General features: G+C 47.0%; 2 protein-coding genes across 4 annotated transcripts in view; one reads left to right on the forward strand and one right to left on the reverse strand.

The window, feature by feature from the left end:
• Positions 1–5,625, reverse strand: part of LOC115844499 (transcriptional repressor CTCFL) — a 28,183-nt gene extending 22,558 nt beyond the window's left edge. The window contains exons 1-4 of one of the 3 annotated variants that reach the window (XM_030841620.2): positions 5,305–5,625; positions 5,086–5,211; positions 4,444–4,657; positions 211–381 (exon numbers count right to left, since the gene is read on the reverse strand). In XM_030841620.2, the coding sequence (XP_030697480.2) occupies positions 211–381; positions 4,444–4,657; positions 5,086–5,211; positions 5,305–5,625 (832 nt within the window). Of the gene's footprint in view, positions 1–210; positions 382–4,443; positions 4,658–5,085 lie in introns of all 3 variants that reach the window. The other 2 variants (XM_030841619.2, XM_030841621.2) reach the window with 2 other exon arrangements.
• PCK1 (phosphoenolpyruvate carboxykinase 1) overlaps positions 1–15,963 on the forward strand; it is a 58,495-nt gene that overhangs the window by 12,616 nt on the left and 29,916 nt on the right. Inside the window, exon 2 of the mRNA XM_030841614.2 lies at positions 8,568–8,670. Within this exon, the coding sequence (XP_030697474.2) occupies positions 8,624–8,670 (47 nt within the window). The 5' untranslated portion in view covers positions 8,568–8,623. The remainder of the gene's footprint in view (positions 1–8,567; positions 8,671–15,963) is intronic.

Genomic DNA, 15,963 nt, shown 5'->3' on the forward strand with positions numbered 1-15,963 from the left:
AAATTAAGAGGCTCTTCAAACCACAAAGGCCCCGGAAAGATATGAGAAAAACCTTGGGAACATCCAACGTGTTTAACTAAAATTGAAGAAAAAAGACAAAATTAAAGTCTAAAAAACTGCATTATTTTAATATACAAACAGATGGATTTGCATTCTTACCTAAGCCTCAACACACATCATTCAAGGTAAACGTCCCTCTCAGCTGTTTACCTGTATGGGTGTTGATATGATTCCGAAGGACAGTAACAGTACGGAAAGCTTTCAGGCAAAGGTGACACGTATAAGGCTTTTCATTGGTGTGAGTTTTCATATGACGATTCAAACTCGAAATTCTAGAAGAGGTGAACGTGCAGATGTCACAGTGGAAGGTTCGTTTTCCTTCTGTAGGAGGGAGAGACAACATTTATGTATTTGTACAAACCTTTCTTTAGGTGTTCAAGTTCCACTTAAATACAAAGTAACTAAACACATCCTTTTCTCACCTAATGTGGTAACTGAAAAAAAGGTGCTCCATGCAAATGGTAAGCAAAAGAAAGCTGGGTGGCTATACTAATGGACAAGACAGACTTCGACAAAAATTGTTGCAAGAGACAAATAAGAACATAACGCAATGATAAAAGGGTCAAACCATCATGAAGATATAACAATTATAAACATACGTGAACCTAATAACAGATCCCCAAAATACTTGAAGCAAAAACTGAAAGAACTGAAAGTAGGAAGAGATGGTTCAGTAACAGTTGGAGACTTCGATGCCCCACTTTCAACAATGAAGAGAACTAGACAGAATATCACCAAGGAAACAGAAGACTTAAACAACATTATAAACGAACTGGACAGAAGAAACAGCTGTAGAACACTCCACTCAACAACAGGAGAACATACATTCTTCTCAGGTACATAAGGCACCTTCTTCAGGAAAGACCATATGGTAAATCAGAAAACAAGTGTCAATTAATTTTAAAAGACAGAAATAATTTGCTCTCTGACCATTATGGAATGAAGTCAGAAATCAATAAAAGAAGGAAATTTGGAATATTCACAAATATATAGAAGTTAAACAACATACTCCTAAAGGACCAATGGGTCAAAGAAGAAATCACAAAGAAACTGTAAAATGCTTTGAGATGAATAAAAGTGAAAACATGGCACACCAAGCTTACAGGATATAGCTAAAGTGCTCAGAAGGAAACTTTTAATTGTAAACACTTACATTAAAAAAGAAAAAATATTTCAGATCAATAACCTAACTTTACATCTTAAGGAACTAGAAAAGTAAGAGAAGTCTAAACTCAGAGCTAGCAGAAGGAAGAAATAATAAGGATTAGAGTGAAGATAAATGAGATAGAAAATAAGAAAACAGCAGAGAGGACCAATGAAACGAAAGTTGGTTCTTTTAAAAGATCAACATTGACACTTTCTCTAGACTTGTAACTAAAAAAAAAAAAAAAGATAAGTCAAATAACTAAAATCAAGAAGCAAAGTGTACTACCAACCGTACAGAAATAAAAAGGACTATAAGAGAATACACAGATGTGTGCCAATAAACTAGAAAACCTATACAAAATGGAAAATTCCTAGAAACACACAAACTACCAAAACTGACTCAAGAAGAAATAGAAAATCCAAATAGCCCTACAATCAATAAAGAGATTGAGTCATTAATCAAAAAAGTTCAACAAAGAAACCCCCAGGGCCAGATGGCATCATTGGAGAATACCACCCCACTTAAAGAATTAACAGCAATCTAAAACTCTTAAAAAACATCTAAACTCTAACATCTAAAACTCTTAAAAAAAAAAAGGGAGAAGAGTAGGAAACACTTCCCAACTCATTTCATGAGGCCAGTATTACTCTGATACTGAAAAAAAGACACCAAAACAAAACTATAGACCAATATCCCTTATGAATACCGATGCAAAAATCTTCAACATACTAGCAAACCAAATCCAGTAGCATATTTAAAAGATTGTGCACCTTGACTACGTGGAATTTATCACAGTAATGGAAGAGAGGTTGAACAGATGGAAATCAATCAATGTAATACACCAAACTGACAAAAGAAAGGGAGAGAAAGCCCTACATGATCATCTCAATAGGTACAGAAAAAGCACTTCACAAATTCCAACACCCTTTCATGATGAAACACTCAACAAACTTGGAATAGAAGGTTTTGGGGTTGAGTTGTGTTCCCCAAAAAGATCCGTTGCAGTCCTAATGGCAAACATCTATGAACGTGACCTTACTTGCACATAGGGTCTCTGAAGACAATTTCAGATGATCATACTGGACTAGGACAGGTCCTAATCCAATATGACTGGTATCCTTATAAGAAGAGAACAGAGACACAGAAAGAGACACACGGAGAACTTTATGTGACAACAGAGGCAGAGACTTGGAGGGATGCACCAACAAGCCAAGGATGCTGTGGTTGCTGCATCAGCAGAAGCTAAGAGAAAGGCATGGAACACATTCTCTTTTAGAGCCTTCCAACAGAGCATGGCTGTATCAACACTGATTTCAGACTTCCAGCTTCCAGAGCTGTGACAGAATATGTTCATGGTTTTTTTTTTGTTTTTGTTTTTAAGATGTTGGGGGTAGGAGTTTATTAATTAATTTATTTTTGCTGTATTGGGTCTTCGTTTCTGTGCGAGGGCTTTCTCTAGTTGTGGCAAGCAGGGGCCACTCTTCATCGCGGTGCGCGGGCCTCTCAGTATCGCGGCCTCTCTTGTTGCGGAGCACAGGCTCCAGACGCGCAGGCTCAGTAGTTGTGGCTCACGGGCCTAGTTGCTCCGCGGCATGTGGGATCTTCCCAGACCAGGGCTCGAACCCGTGTCCCCTGCATTAGCAGGCAGACTCTCAACCACTGCGCCACCAGGGAAGCCCTGTTTATGTTGTTTTAAGCCACCCAGTTTGTGGCATTTTGTTATGGCAGCCCTGGGAAGCTAATACAGGTACCAATTTAAAAATGGGCAAAGGATTTGAATAGACATTTTCGAAGAAGACACACCAATAGCCAATAACACGTGAAAAGATACTCAACATCATTAGTCATTAGGGAAATGCAAATGAAAACCATAATGGGACACCCCTTCACACTCACTAGGATGGCTGTCATTTTTTTAAATGGAGAATAGTGAGAATGTGGAGAAAGTGGAACCCTCCTACATTGCTGGTGGGAATGTAAATTGGTGCAGCTCTGCAGCTCCTCAAATAGTGAAACATAGAGTGTCCAGCAATTCCACTCCTCGGTATACACCCAAAAGAACTGAAAACAGGTGTGCAAACAAAAACTTGTCCATGAATATTCATAGCAGCACCATGGACAATAGCTAAAAGGTAAAAACAGCCTAAATCTGGATCAACAGATCACTGGATAAACAGAACATGGTGTGTATCCACACAATGGAATGTTATTCAGGGGTGAAGGGATGAAGTACCGACACATGCTACGACGACGTGGATGAGCCTTGAAAACGTTATGGTATGTGAAGGGATCCAGACACAAAAGGCCATGTGCTACCTGGGTATGATTCCATTTAAATGAAATGCCCAGAAGTGACTGTTTGATGGGTACACTTTTCTTTTTAGGGTGATAAAAATATTCTGGAATTAGACAGTGGTGACGCTTGCACAGAATTGTGAATATATTAAAAAACCTGAAAATGAGCTAGGAGCTGGGAATTTGGGGGTACAATCTCTTAATTTAAATATATGAGAAGCTAATATATAGCAAAGGTTACGAATGCAACCAGCTACTGAAGCCAGAGGCAATCAGCCTAAATGAATAACGTTAACCACACGTAAGAAGGAGGGACAGTGGTGGCAGTGTGGCTTTCTAAACTGAGTCTCTTTCTAACCCTGACTAGCTGTTGCTAGAAGGAGGAAACAGCCGAAGGTGGCCAGATATGACTTTTTATAAATGAGCTAAAAGTTGAGACTTCAAGGGTGGACTCTCTTGATTTAAATAAGGGAGAAAAACTAATACTTTAAAAAAAGCTGAACAAATACTTTTCGAGGGTCAGAGTCATCCTCTTTCCTGGCCTCACCTAAACATCCCCTCCCCTTAAAGGGAGCCTCTGCTGCCCTCTGGGCATCACTCCTTCCTTCTCCAGGGCCTGAAGCACTTGCTCTGGTCTCCGTCAGACCCCCTAACCCCCCGGGGATGCAAACTAGGGAGCAGATGGGGCCCAAATTTCTATTTATGTGCACGGCCCTTTTCGGGAGCCTCTGTACTATGCTTTCAAAACATCTGCGCACAAGATGCAAAACTCTTTTGGATTTGACTCACAATACAGAACGTTAGCTCAAAACTTCTCCCATTTCCTGACATGCTGAAAGCGACTAAGGCAACCACTTCAAACTTCAACTACCATCCCCTTCCCCTGAAGAGAATCAGCAGCCCTGTTGTTTGAAGAGTCTCTTACAAAGGAACTGGCCTACCCTTTGTCTTTTTTTGACTTTCTGTAGCGTTGGCTTCTTCAACACGTGCTTGACCCAGCGCAGGTTTCTCAATATTTAAGGGTGAAATTGTCAGAACAATTTCAACTCTTCCTTCATCTCCTGGTCTCACTTCCAGAAGAAGAAACTGCCCTTCTGTTTCTTCACTGGATCCACCTTCAGCCAGCAGCCGTTCCTCTTCCTGACCTTTCTCAAGCTAATACACAAAAACAGGTATTCAAACAAGTACAGTACTATTAATTACAGCCTGATTCAACTCTTTGCTTTGATGAAACCACAGAATCCATAGAGAAAAACACAAATTAAAGAAGCACAGAAGATTGTCCATTGCAACCAAAATGCTTCAACTGTAATTACTAAGCATCGAGGGTCTCGGTGGTGAAACAGAACACAATTTAAAGACTCGATGCGTCTCATCGTATTCTAATTAGTGTAACTTTTTAAACTCTTCAAAAACAACATGAGGGCCCCCAAGATTTTCCTGGGAAATATTTTTACTGTATTTAATTTTAAATTGCAAATTTTAAACTGCTTGTCCATACATAATACTGCATGAAGGGTAACTCTAAAAAACAGTTTTCTGGCTTCCTCCCCTGCCCCCCATTTTATTAAAACTAGTTGTACCTTTCTAGATCCAGAGCTTTCTGCCAGGCTCACTGCACACTTACTGTCTTCACTGGCCCCGGTCACATTCTCCTCCAGAACATGAAACTGCATCACCTCCACCTCCTGCAGCAGGTACACCTCCTCCTGGATGCTAATGGTGACACACTGGTGCGGGCTCTGCTGGGACCCCTCCCCAAGCCACACCAGTGACTGCAGCCCACTACCAGCCTGCTGCACCGTCCCCTGCACCTCTTCCTGGTGCTGTGGTGCCAGGTTCTGCAGCTCTGCATCTTCGGAGGTCAAGTGCACCATCTGCAGGGTCAGGATGTGCTTCTCGCCCTCCTCCGGGATGGCCAGCAGGAGCTCCAGCTCGTCCCCTGGGATCTTGGCCTGGAGGGCCCCGTGGGTGCTCTCGGCCTCTAACTCTTCAGAGCTTGGGTGTTCCCTCGCTCTGCACACCCCTTCTTCTTCCTCCTCCAGGGCTTTTTCTGTTATCAACCCTGGTTCTTTGCTTTTGGTGAACTGCTCCGGAGGCACAGAGATCTCGGTCCCTGCCATTGTGACTTGGTCTGTCAGAGAAAGAGCAAGCCGTGTGGGTGGGCACAGTGGGTTCGGCCTAGCAGGCTTTGGGGCTGGTCAAGGCCTGACAAGGTTCCAGCCTCAAAAGGCTTTGGGGCTTACACGGCTCAGGACTAAGTTAACTCAGCCTAGGCCTACAAGGGGCTGGACTAAGTAGGACTGAGACTAAAGCAGGTGTTTGTCCAGAAGATTCTAGAACCAACAGATGTGGGCCTGGGCAGGCTTTCAACAAATGCACATTCCAGGCCTGGAACGCTTGACCCTGTGCAGGCTTCCAGCAAATGCGCATTCTAGGCCTAGAAGGGAGGCCTGGACAAGCTTCCCACCAGGGCACAATTCCAGACTCAGCACCCTTTGAGCCACGGAGGCTTTTTGCCTCGAGCCTCTACCCACGCACCCTTGGCCATGCAGACCTCAGGTCTAGCATGAGCCCCTCCTGGTCTGGGGCACCTCCCCCCTCCTGGCTCCACCCTGGCCGACCCCCTCCTCGCCACCCACCGGAACCTTTCCTGCCCACACCCAAGCGGAGCAGCTCCGGCTCTGGAGGAGGCTGCAGTCTGGCCCCCGGGGGTGGTCCCTCACCCGGGAGGCGTGGCATCGGCGCCCGGCCGGCCCAGTACCGGTGGGCTCCACCTCGTGCCGCGTGCTGCAGGCCACCGCCTGCCGCCGCAGACAGCTGCCCGGGCTCGAGGGTCAAGAATGGCAGTACGCAGGCGCAGGGCAGGAACGTGGCCGCGTGCAAGGGGCGGGGCCGGGGGAGGGGTTGATGGGGCATGCGGAATCTGGAGGAGGGGACGTGGGAGCTGCAGGGGGCGCTGCAGGTAGTGCTGAGAGACCGTGGCGGGGTGGGGATGGATGGGGGGGGAGTGGAGGGGAGGGGGCGCTGAGACCTGGGGGGAGGTGGTGAGGGGGGGAGGGGAGGGGGACCTGCAGGGGGCGCTGAGACCTGAGGGGAGGTGGTGAGGGGGGGAGGGGAGGGGGACCTGCAGGGGGCGCTGAGACCTGAGGGGAGGTGGTGGTGGGGAGGGGAGGGGGACCTGCAGGGGGCGCTGAGACCTGGGGGGAGGTGGTGGTGGGGAGGGGAGGGGGACCTGCAGGGGGCGCTGAGACCTGCGGGGAGGTGGGGAGTGCGGGGAGGAGAGAACCAACTGAAAGGGGTTTTGAGAGATGGAGTGTGTGGAAGGGGGAGGAGGGAACCCGCTGGAGGCTACGGAGAGATGGCGGAGGAGAGGAAGAGCGGGAATAGAGGGAGGGAGGGGGGAACACAGCGAGCGTGATGGAAAACAGGAGTGAGCCCAGGATATGGCCAGGGGATGAGAAATGGAGGTCAGTGGAGTAAAAGACGTTGAGGGGTGAAGGGCGGGCTGTGGAGGAGATATGAGGAGGCCAGAAGGAAGACACGGCTATAGGTGGAAGCAAGAGGGAGCGAGAAGGCGAGACGCTGGGAGGGGCTGGACCCCATACAGTTTTACATCCTTCCCGGCTCTTTAGACAGTCTAAAGTGCTTTCCAGAAGCTCTCCTGTAAGGCAGCTGGAGGGCAAGGGAAAGTGAGGGAGAAACAGAGAAGGGGGTGGGCGGAGAGGTGAAACTCAGAAGGAGCTGTGAACCCACCACCTGTCCTTGAATTGTTCGTTTTAAAGGGGTTACTTTCTCTTGTACGAATTTCATCTCAATAAGTTCTCTTTAATGGAGAATAATGGTTTTGATGGTCTCCACAAGGAGTTGGTTCTCCAGCGAGATACAAAATAAATACAAGTTTGGAGGCAGCGGAGGTCCTGCAGTTCACTGATGAATTTGCAGTTCACTGATGTTTTTAAGGCATGGTTTAAACTATTCCAGGAAATTTCATTCTGTTTTATTTTTACTTTTTAATTTTTTTCAAAATTTTAATGAAAATTTAATGTTTGCTGATTGTGTATAAATATATTTGGATGCCGGGAAACAAAAAATAACTCAAAGAAGAAAGCATTCTTGAGGACAGGATTGGGGTGGGCCTCCAGAACCTCCGGGGAGGAATGGCCTGTCATCTGGCCTGCCTTTATCTGAGCCCATCTTCCAACAAACCGGTGATGGGTTTTTCTCCCATCCATAGCCAGAGAATTGTTGATGTCCATCAAAGTGCTTCCTGTATGTCTGCCCATTCGTTCTCCACAGCCCCTTCTGGTAGCTCTGTATTTTATTTCACATTATCGTGCAGACTACCTATGCAATTTTTTTTCATTTTTGATAGTACAAAGGCTAGAACTGAGTTCACTTTTAAAAGAAACTCATTTGAAACTAACACAGCACTGTAAACCAACTATACTCCAATCAAAAAACAAAAAAACAAAAAAACAAAAAAACAAAAACTCACGTACCAACAGTAATGGGTTTGTTGGTTAAAATCTTGGATGGCTAGTCTTAACATTGTGTCTGGGTTTCTATTACAGTATGTGTGCTCTATGGGTGAAGATAAATATTTGAAGGTCACTGGGAAAAGACTGTGTTATAATAACTTCTTTTAAATCATTTAAATGAGTTTTTCTGCTTGAGCAATCACGACCTATTTAGTGCCTTCTCGGGTAATTCTGCATTATTGCTCTCACACTCATGAAGCTGGAAAGTTTTAACAGGATTTATATAATAAATTCATGTTTAGAAATTTCAACTGCGGATTAAAAACACATTTTTTAAAGGAGAGGAGGGACATAGAAAGGGGAAACCGAGGTAGACTTGGAGGGAAAAGTAGGGGCTTAAAGAGGAGAGAGTCGGGGGGAGGGGCGAGCAGGGGGAGAGCGTCCTTGAAAGGGAGAGTAGGGTGACGTGGATGAAGCACTCAAAGGAGGTAGAGCAGAGCAGACAAACCTGCAGTTTTCCAAACTTTGGTTCTGATGTGGAAAGTTCCAGCAAAGATTGCATCTGTTTCCTTTCCTCTTTGCAGGCACCCCTGGGACTCCCTGGCAGACCTGGACTCCCTGGCAAACCTCCCACTGAAGGATGTGTCACCTTGGAGCCTCTGTGGAGCCTTCTTTCAGAAGGTGGAGGTAGGAGGGACACCCCAGAAGGTTGTCTTCCTTTGAGAGTCTCCAGGCAGCCCTGCTGACTGGGGGAGGGGGAGGAGATTGCACACGTGCAGGACCCGCGAGGCGGCGGGTGTCGAGGCAGCCTTCCTGGGCCAGGCTGCTACCCGGGCCGTGTCAGTGACTGGGTTCAAAAGGTGGGCAGTATTTGGAGCCCACCGGTAGGCCAGACACGATCTCAAGACAGCAGGCTTGGCTGGCAGCCTCTGGAAGAATCCAGACTGTCGAAGCCTCATTTCGGCAGGGCTGGCTTCTTTGCGGATGCAGGTGAGTGTCACCTGTCCATTCCTTATTCTCTGTGGAATCTGAACTGACCCTTCCTTTCCGATTCCATAAGCCTCCCTGCGTTCTTGGTTAATATAATATTCGGGGGGAGACACTTCCAGAAAGAGATGCTGGATTTCTGTAAAAGGCCCGTGGAGCGCAGGAGACTAGCAAAGTAAGAGATGTGACCTATGTCAGCCCAGGTGCGTGGAGCAGTTTCTACCAGTTACACTCTCCAGCCCTGTTTATTAGGGGCGTTGAGGTAAAGCGCAAGGCAGGTTGCTTGCATGTAGTCTAGAATGAAAAGAGCAATCAGCTCGTGGGCCTGCAGCCGTCTTGTCAAAAGCCTAAACTCCTCAGATTCGCTTCAGTTGCCTCCTTTACCCCTTCCCGGTCCCTGCTCCATCCAGACCCATCTCCTGACGACCTCAAGTGGCCACACAGGGTGTAAGCTGAGCCGTGTGTCTGTCCTAATACCCAGAGCTGTGCGCCTGGCTTGGCTTTGCTGTCGTAGGTGTCCCTGAGAGCACTGATGGGTACGGCGTAGCCCTGCCGAGACCTGGCATCCTGTCCCGGAGGGATATGCTGCTGCATCTCCTAAAGATGCTGCGGTTGGCACCGGCCGGCCTCAGGCTCCTCCAGCGCCTTTGGTGTAGTTGTTGGTCACTCGCCTCCTTCAGGTGACAGGGATGCTCGCCACACCTTTTGCCCAGTATGTCAAGGGACTTGTGTGTGGCTGTCAGCTGCTTGCTGGATGGGCTCCTGGGAGAGGCCACAGAGGCCTGTAGCATTGTGGGCGGTACTGTTCCTTGGCTGTCCACATCATCAGCCTTTGACCGGCCAGCGTGGCTCCAAGGAAAGAAGGGTCCCGGCCAAGTGTATGGCGCTTACCACGTCAAATGGAACAAGGGTAGGAGGCCACGTTAACACTTGGTTGCAGAAAGCAAATGTTCGAGTACCTCTACTCGGCTCTCTTGGCCACAAGTTCTACCTCCAAGGTCTGCTTTTGACCCAGGAGGCATGGATGACGGGGGCAGCGGGGGGAGCAGACGTAATGTATAATCCTATTCAGAAATGTAATACATTTACCCAGAGATATATACATGATCAATATAAAAATATTTTGAAACAAAAATATAATAAGTGCATGTCTTGCAGGACGGCATTGAATGAGGCAGGCCGGCAAGTGCTGACGACATCTTTAAAATTTATTCTCAGTCTGCTCCCTGCTTCCAGAGTGAGTGTCATGAGCCTTGCCACCTAATGAGTCCCTGGCCCCCTAACTTGAGTGCAAAATCGTTATAAGGCACGTGGTACGCACTGAAATAGTTGAGCTTCCCAAGTGAAAAAGGAGTTCTGTGGTGAAATGCTATGTGAAGGTTGGAATTGTCAGAGAATCTGCGGCAAGGGGTCTTTGTCAGTAGTTTGCATCCGGTGTGCCTAGGACAGGAAGGGCCCTCGGCAGTGTTTTGTGGAATTGCTGGATGCTGGCGTCCATAGCCCTTCCCCATTCTATTTTTCTTGCCTCTTTAGCATCCAGGAAGGGTGAATTTGGTTTTTATATCCTGGAATCTTACCTAAATAAACGTCAGAGTGGTTTTCTCCTGTTGCCCTGAAGCGATATTTACCTGAACAATTGAGAGACATCTCTGACCGCTTCATTGTAAGAAGCCTTCCTGAAACTTCTTACTTTCTTCACCAGTTGTTCATTCGTGCCGTAGGTGTTTATAATTAACTCAGCTAACTCCATCGTTGGGAAATGGGGTACTCAGAGGACCTTTCTGAAAGGTGATCTGGCGCCCCAGAATTTCCAAACTCCACACTGGATGGGCCACTTCCCGAGACGGGCGGTGGGCCTGCTTTAAGGTAAAGAGAATTTAACCCATGATAGGTTAGGAGGAAGCCCTGGTACTAACTAAGGTACGTTCGTACTGCCTCAGCTGCGTGTGTCACTATAATCAGTTCACTGCTAAGGAAGAGGAGATGGAAAGTTAATTTCTACTTTGTCAAATATTAGAATTTAAGAGTAGATACCAAGTTCTTCTTCTGCATGGTTGGGTGTTTCTGTGTTTATTTGCTTATATTGCACTGAAGCCTGACTAGCAAGTGGTAGTACATTATTACTTAATCCGCTGTGACGGTGATAAGGTTGGCCCCTCCGTGTGTCATAACGATAATTCATGCCCAAAGAGTACATAACAGCCTGGCTCCTTTGCCTGAAATGTGATTGCTGTCATTCTGGCTTCAACCGGTGGGTTGCCAAGGAGTGTCCACTTTCGAACCTGCCAGTTAACCTGTCGGGCAAACAATGTTTTTATATGGATCATTACCCTTTGACCTTTGGTATGAACACAGACCGAAGGTACTTTTATTTAATGAGCAATTCAGCATTGCTTGTGGACTTGGCCACAGGGTGAAGAGTTTGGGGACAAAGGAGGCCCAGGGGAAAATTCTTAAAACCATGTGGGATGTTTATGAGAAGGGAAGAGGCAGGATACAAGCATGGGAATTTGACTATTAAGCAAAAGTGCAGTAGGTGTTCTGGAACTCTCCAGAAGTTTATCATTATAACCTCTACCTTGTCCTGCTTCTACATGAAGAAACGTTTGGGAAATAAGTAGATAACTAAATAACAAAAGCTTTATAACATTAAGTCTGATTAGCTGGAGTCCAAAAACAAGCATCTTGGGGGGAAAAAACCTGGAAATGTGTACTCCAGCCCATGAATGGTAGTTCACCTGGGGGCTGGGGTACTGAAGAGGCCGATGGGAAAGACTGATTTATTCTGTGCATAATTTCTTTAAATAGTACCTAAAACGAGTGTGAAAGAAAAGGTGATCTACTTTTTTGTTGTTGGGAAAAAAAACCGTGGAGGATCCAAAATCTGAAATAAATGCTGAGGGTTTATGGACTGTGTTCCGTTTGTCTCTACAGCCCGAGCTTCTAACTGCTGTTCAGCATCCAGAGGAAGCATAACTTAGCAGTAAAAGTGGTGCACAGCTTCTCTGCTGTGTGGCCTTCGACTGCTTACTCACCCTCTCTGAGTCTCTATTTTCTCATCTGTAACTTGAGCCTAATAATAGTGCCTTCCTAATTTTATTATTATGGGGAATAAATGAAATAATCCGTATCAAGTGCTGAAAATAACACAGAGCTTGGGATACAGTAGATACAAAATCAATGTTAGTTATTTTATTAGTATTTTTCACCAATTTATGCAACAATTGTTATTTATAATAGAATATTTAGGTTGTTGGAATTTTGCAAGTCTTTATCTATCTATCTATCTATTTATTTATTTATTTTTGGCTGCATTGGGTCTTCGTTGCTGCGTGCAGGCTTTCTCTAGTTGCGGTGATCGGGGGCTACTCTTCGTTGCAGTGCGCGGGCTTCTCATTGCGGTGGCTTCTCTTGTTGCGGAGCACGGGCTCTAGGCACATGGGCTTCAGTAGTTGTGGCACATGGGCTCAGTAGTTGTGGCTCACGGGCTCTAGAGCACAGGTTCAGTCGTTGTGGCGCACGGGCTTAGTTGCTCCACGGCATGTGGGATCTTCCTGGACCAGGGATCGAACCCCTGTCCCCTGCATTGGCAGGCGGATTCTTAACCACTTCGCCACCAGGGAAGTCCCTCTGCAAGCCTTTTAAACTTCACTTTTTAGATTTCTTTTGCTAGTTCTAAAATTAAATCTGCCTTAAAAAAAAATGACATCCCTAAATCTTCTGGCACAGAACAGATAAAGAGGGATTATTTTACATTTTTATATTTCTCCAGTAGGTTTAGCATCAGAAAAAGGTCTAAATTCAGTGGCATGGTTAGATCATACCTAATTAGATGCTAATTAGAGGCTGGTAATTCTACTCTCAAATCTAAGAGGACTGATGCCCTGTGCTGTCCAGTACCGAGGACAGCTTGGGATGGCCTAGCTTTTGCAAGAGCTGTTCCACTCTTGCTCTTGTCAAGGTCAATGCTAACCACACTGATGGGTCCCTGCTCAGCTCCCAGTGCTCTGACCACCCCTCCAATCCTCCTCTGCCCATCCCCCAACACAGGCCACTAGGATCTCGCCTGCGCTCAAAACACCACCCCGCCCCACACAGAGCCCTCCAGATGCCAGGAGAGCTGGTGACCCCCGCCCCCCAGACTTCAGGCGACCACCTCTCTCCCACCTGCTCCCGTCACACATCCCCTTACTGCCTCTCACACCCCAAGCAGGCTGTCCCTCAGGGACTTTGCACTTTGAAGGGTGGCAGAATGCCACCCCAAATACCCCACTTTCGCATAAGGATTATTTTGAGCTAAAGGCACTTGGAAAAGAGCAGATGCAAGAAGGGCCTCCTGACCTCTCCTTTTCTTCCTGAAAGCAGGAGATGAAACCCCCCCGTGAATGGTGCCCTCCCGGTACCAGGAAGAAAGAAACAGTCTTGTCACCAGAGGTGGGGCGTGGAGGCCGAGAGAAGTCCGAACAAGCAGACTTGTTAAAATAATTCCTATTTTCCTTTAGTCTCCCCATGTATTGTTACTTTTCCGTAGTTTCCTGTCTCTGCTCAGCTCGGTGGATAAACACCCAGACCTGACCCATTCACTGGGTCTTTGTTCCCTTGGGGGGCGCCCATGTCCGTGGAACAATCTGTGTGTGCTTCTCCTGGTAATCTGTCTTAGATCAATTTAATTCTCAGGCCCAGCTGGAGACTCTAAGAGGACAGAGGAAAAGTTTTGCCTCCCCTAAAGTTTGATCTCTGTTCCACCATCCCTTCTCTGAGGCCTTCCTGACCTTCCTGTTTATTTATTTATTTTTTTGTTTTGTTTTGTTTTTTGAATTTTATTTATTTATTTTTTATGCAGCAGGTTCTTATTACTTATCTATTTTATACATATTAGTGTATACATGTCAATTCCAATCTCCCAGTTCATCCCACCACCACCACCCCTGACCTCCCTGTTTAAAACGGACCCCCCAGTGCCCCTTGTCAGCTTCCTGTTCCCTAGCATTTAAGAGTAGTTGGCATGTCCTCCAAAACTTGAAGGCTCATGGTGTGCTCATAACAAATGTCACTAAAATGCATGCTCCCCCAGGGCCAAGATCGTCCTGTGTTTTCTTCTGCTGTCTGTTCCTTCCTGGTACTAGATCAGGCTTGCCCCTTGCAATGCACTCAACAAACATCTGTTGAATGAATGGACCTGAGTGAATAGCTGTGCAATCATTTTATGCAATAATCTGACCTGGTTCTGAGAGCCAAGCGTTCAAAGTCAATGCCTAGTGGGTTCCGTTTACCTTTTAAGGTTAGTTGTCTGTATCCTTGTAACGTCTTCGTCACACACGTCTAATGCTGCTTTAACTTCTCCATTTGGAGGATTTAGAAAGGCTGCCTGCCGTAATACAGCAGTAGGAAATACAAGCCCCGAACGGAAGCTGAGAGTCTGTTCATGGTTTCCCACTTACGCCCAAAGTACCTCTGGCTTTTCGTTGACACATGTTCGAAAATATATGTTCTGCAGAATTAAAATTAAGAATCATTACTTTGGAAAGGGGAAGAGATGGTTTTCACTTGGAACAAGGGCTGCATTTAGGGTGACAGAGGGCTCAGAAGAGTCTCCGTGTGTGGGACACCTGCCGAGATGCAGGGCAAACGGTCTTCTCTTCAGTTTGGGGTCGTCAGGGCTGCACTTCACTCAAATATTTGTGAATGGATGGATGGAAGGAAGGAAGGAAGAAAGGAAAGGAAGGAAAAGGGAAGGAAGGGGGAAGGAAGGGAGGAAGGAAGGGGCTTGAAGACCAGACTAGAAGCCCCGATGAATGCGTGGGAGGCTGGCGGATAGACCAGGTTTCCCAAGGACTGCTGTTCAGGCCAGATGCCCCTCCGGCCAGGCCGCCCAAGGGGAGACGCATTGTCTAAAGCAGCTGGCCTCCTCACATCTCTGGAGAGCATGACTGTCATGAAGTGGAAAATCCCCTTGATAAGTTGCCTGCAGGTGGAAGAGGTTCCCGGCCAACACCCTCAACGAGATAAAGAAACTGCTCTATATCAGACGTGGAGAATTCGCCTCTATTGTGTTCGCCTTTTCTTGTCTGTTTGTTTTCGAAGGTGGGGGGCGTGCAAGGAAGAGAGCAGAGAGGACGGAAAGAGGGACGGCCAAACAATACAGCTGACCCTTGAGCAACGTGGGGGTTGGGGCACTGACCCTCTGCAGGGTTGAAAATTCTGGTATAACGTACAGTCGGCTGTATATAACGTACCTCGGGGGTCCCCTGCATCCACGTCTAGGGATTCAGCCACGGTGGACAGTGCAGCACTGTTGTATTTACTACTGAAAACATCCGCCTGTCAGTGGACCCACACACTTCCAATCCGTGTTGTTCAAGGGTCACCTGTACTGCGAAATGGCTAAGGTGTTGCTTCGAGGTGCATCTTATGAAGCTGCAGGTTGCGCTTCTCTCTCCCAGCCGTCCGTGAGATCTCCCGCACACACAGGGGCCTCGGTTTGGGGGCGGTGTGTGTGGTGTGTGTGTGATGTTTGTGTACCTATAGAAACCGAGCGGAGGGCTGGCTTCCACGTGGGCATGTGTGCAGTGCAGGCCAGCGTGGGTTGGGGGAACGGTCCACAGGTGAAATTAACCCAGAACTGGAGTTTGGACGCAGAGGCCACCATGAGGATGTTGGTTTTGAAAATAATTATAGATTGACGGGAGGTTGTCAAACAAGAGCGTACGGGGGGGTCCCTTTACCCAGTCCCCTGCAGTGGTTACATCTGAGGTACCTGCAGTGCAACATCAAAACCAGGAAGCAGACATGGGTACAATCCACAGAGTTTATTTAGACTTTCACAGTTTGACGTGCACTCCTTTGTGTGTGTGCATGTGTAGTTCTATCACACGTGTAGATTTGTGTAGCCGCCACCACAATCAGGATAGCAAGTACCATCAGCCCCGGGATGCCTCCAGCTACCCCTCTGTGGGCACACGCACCCTCCTCCCCTACCCCACCCCTATGACC

The sequence above is a fragment of the Globicephala melas genome, chromosome 15 (assembly GCF_963455315.2).
Source record: "Globicephala melas chromosome 15, mGloMel1.2, whole genome shotgun sequence".
NCBI lineage: Eukaryota > Metazoa > Chordata > Mammalia > Artiodactyla > Delphinidae > Globicephala > Globicephala melas.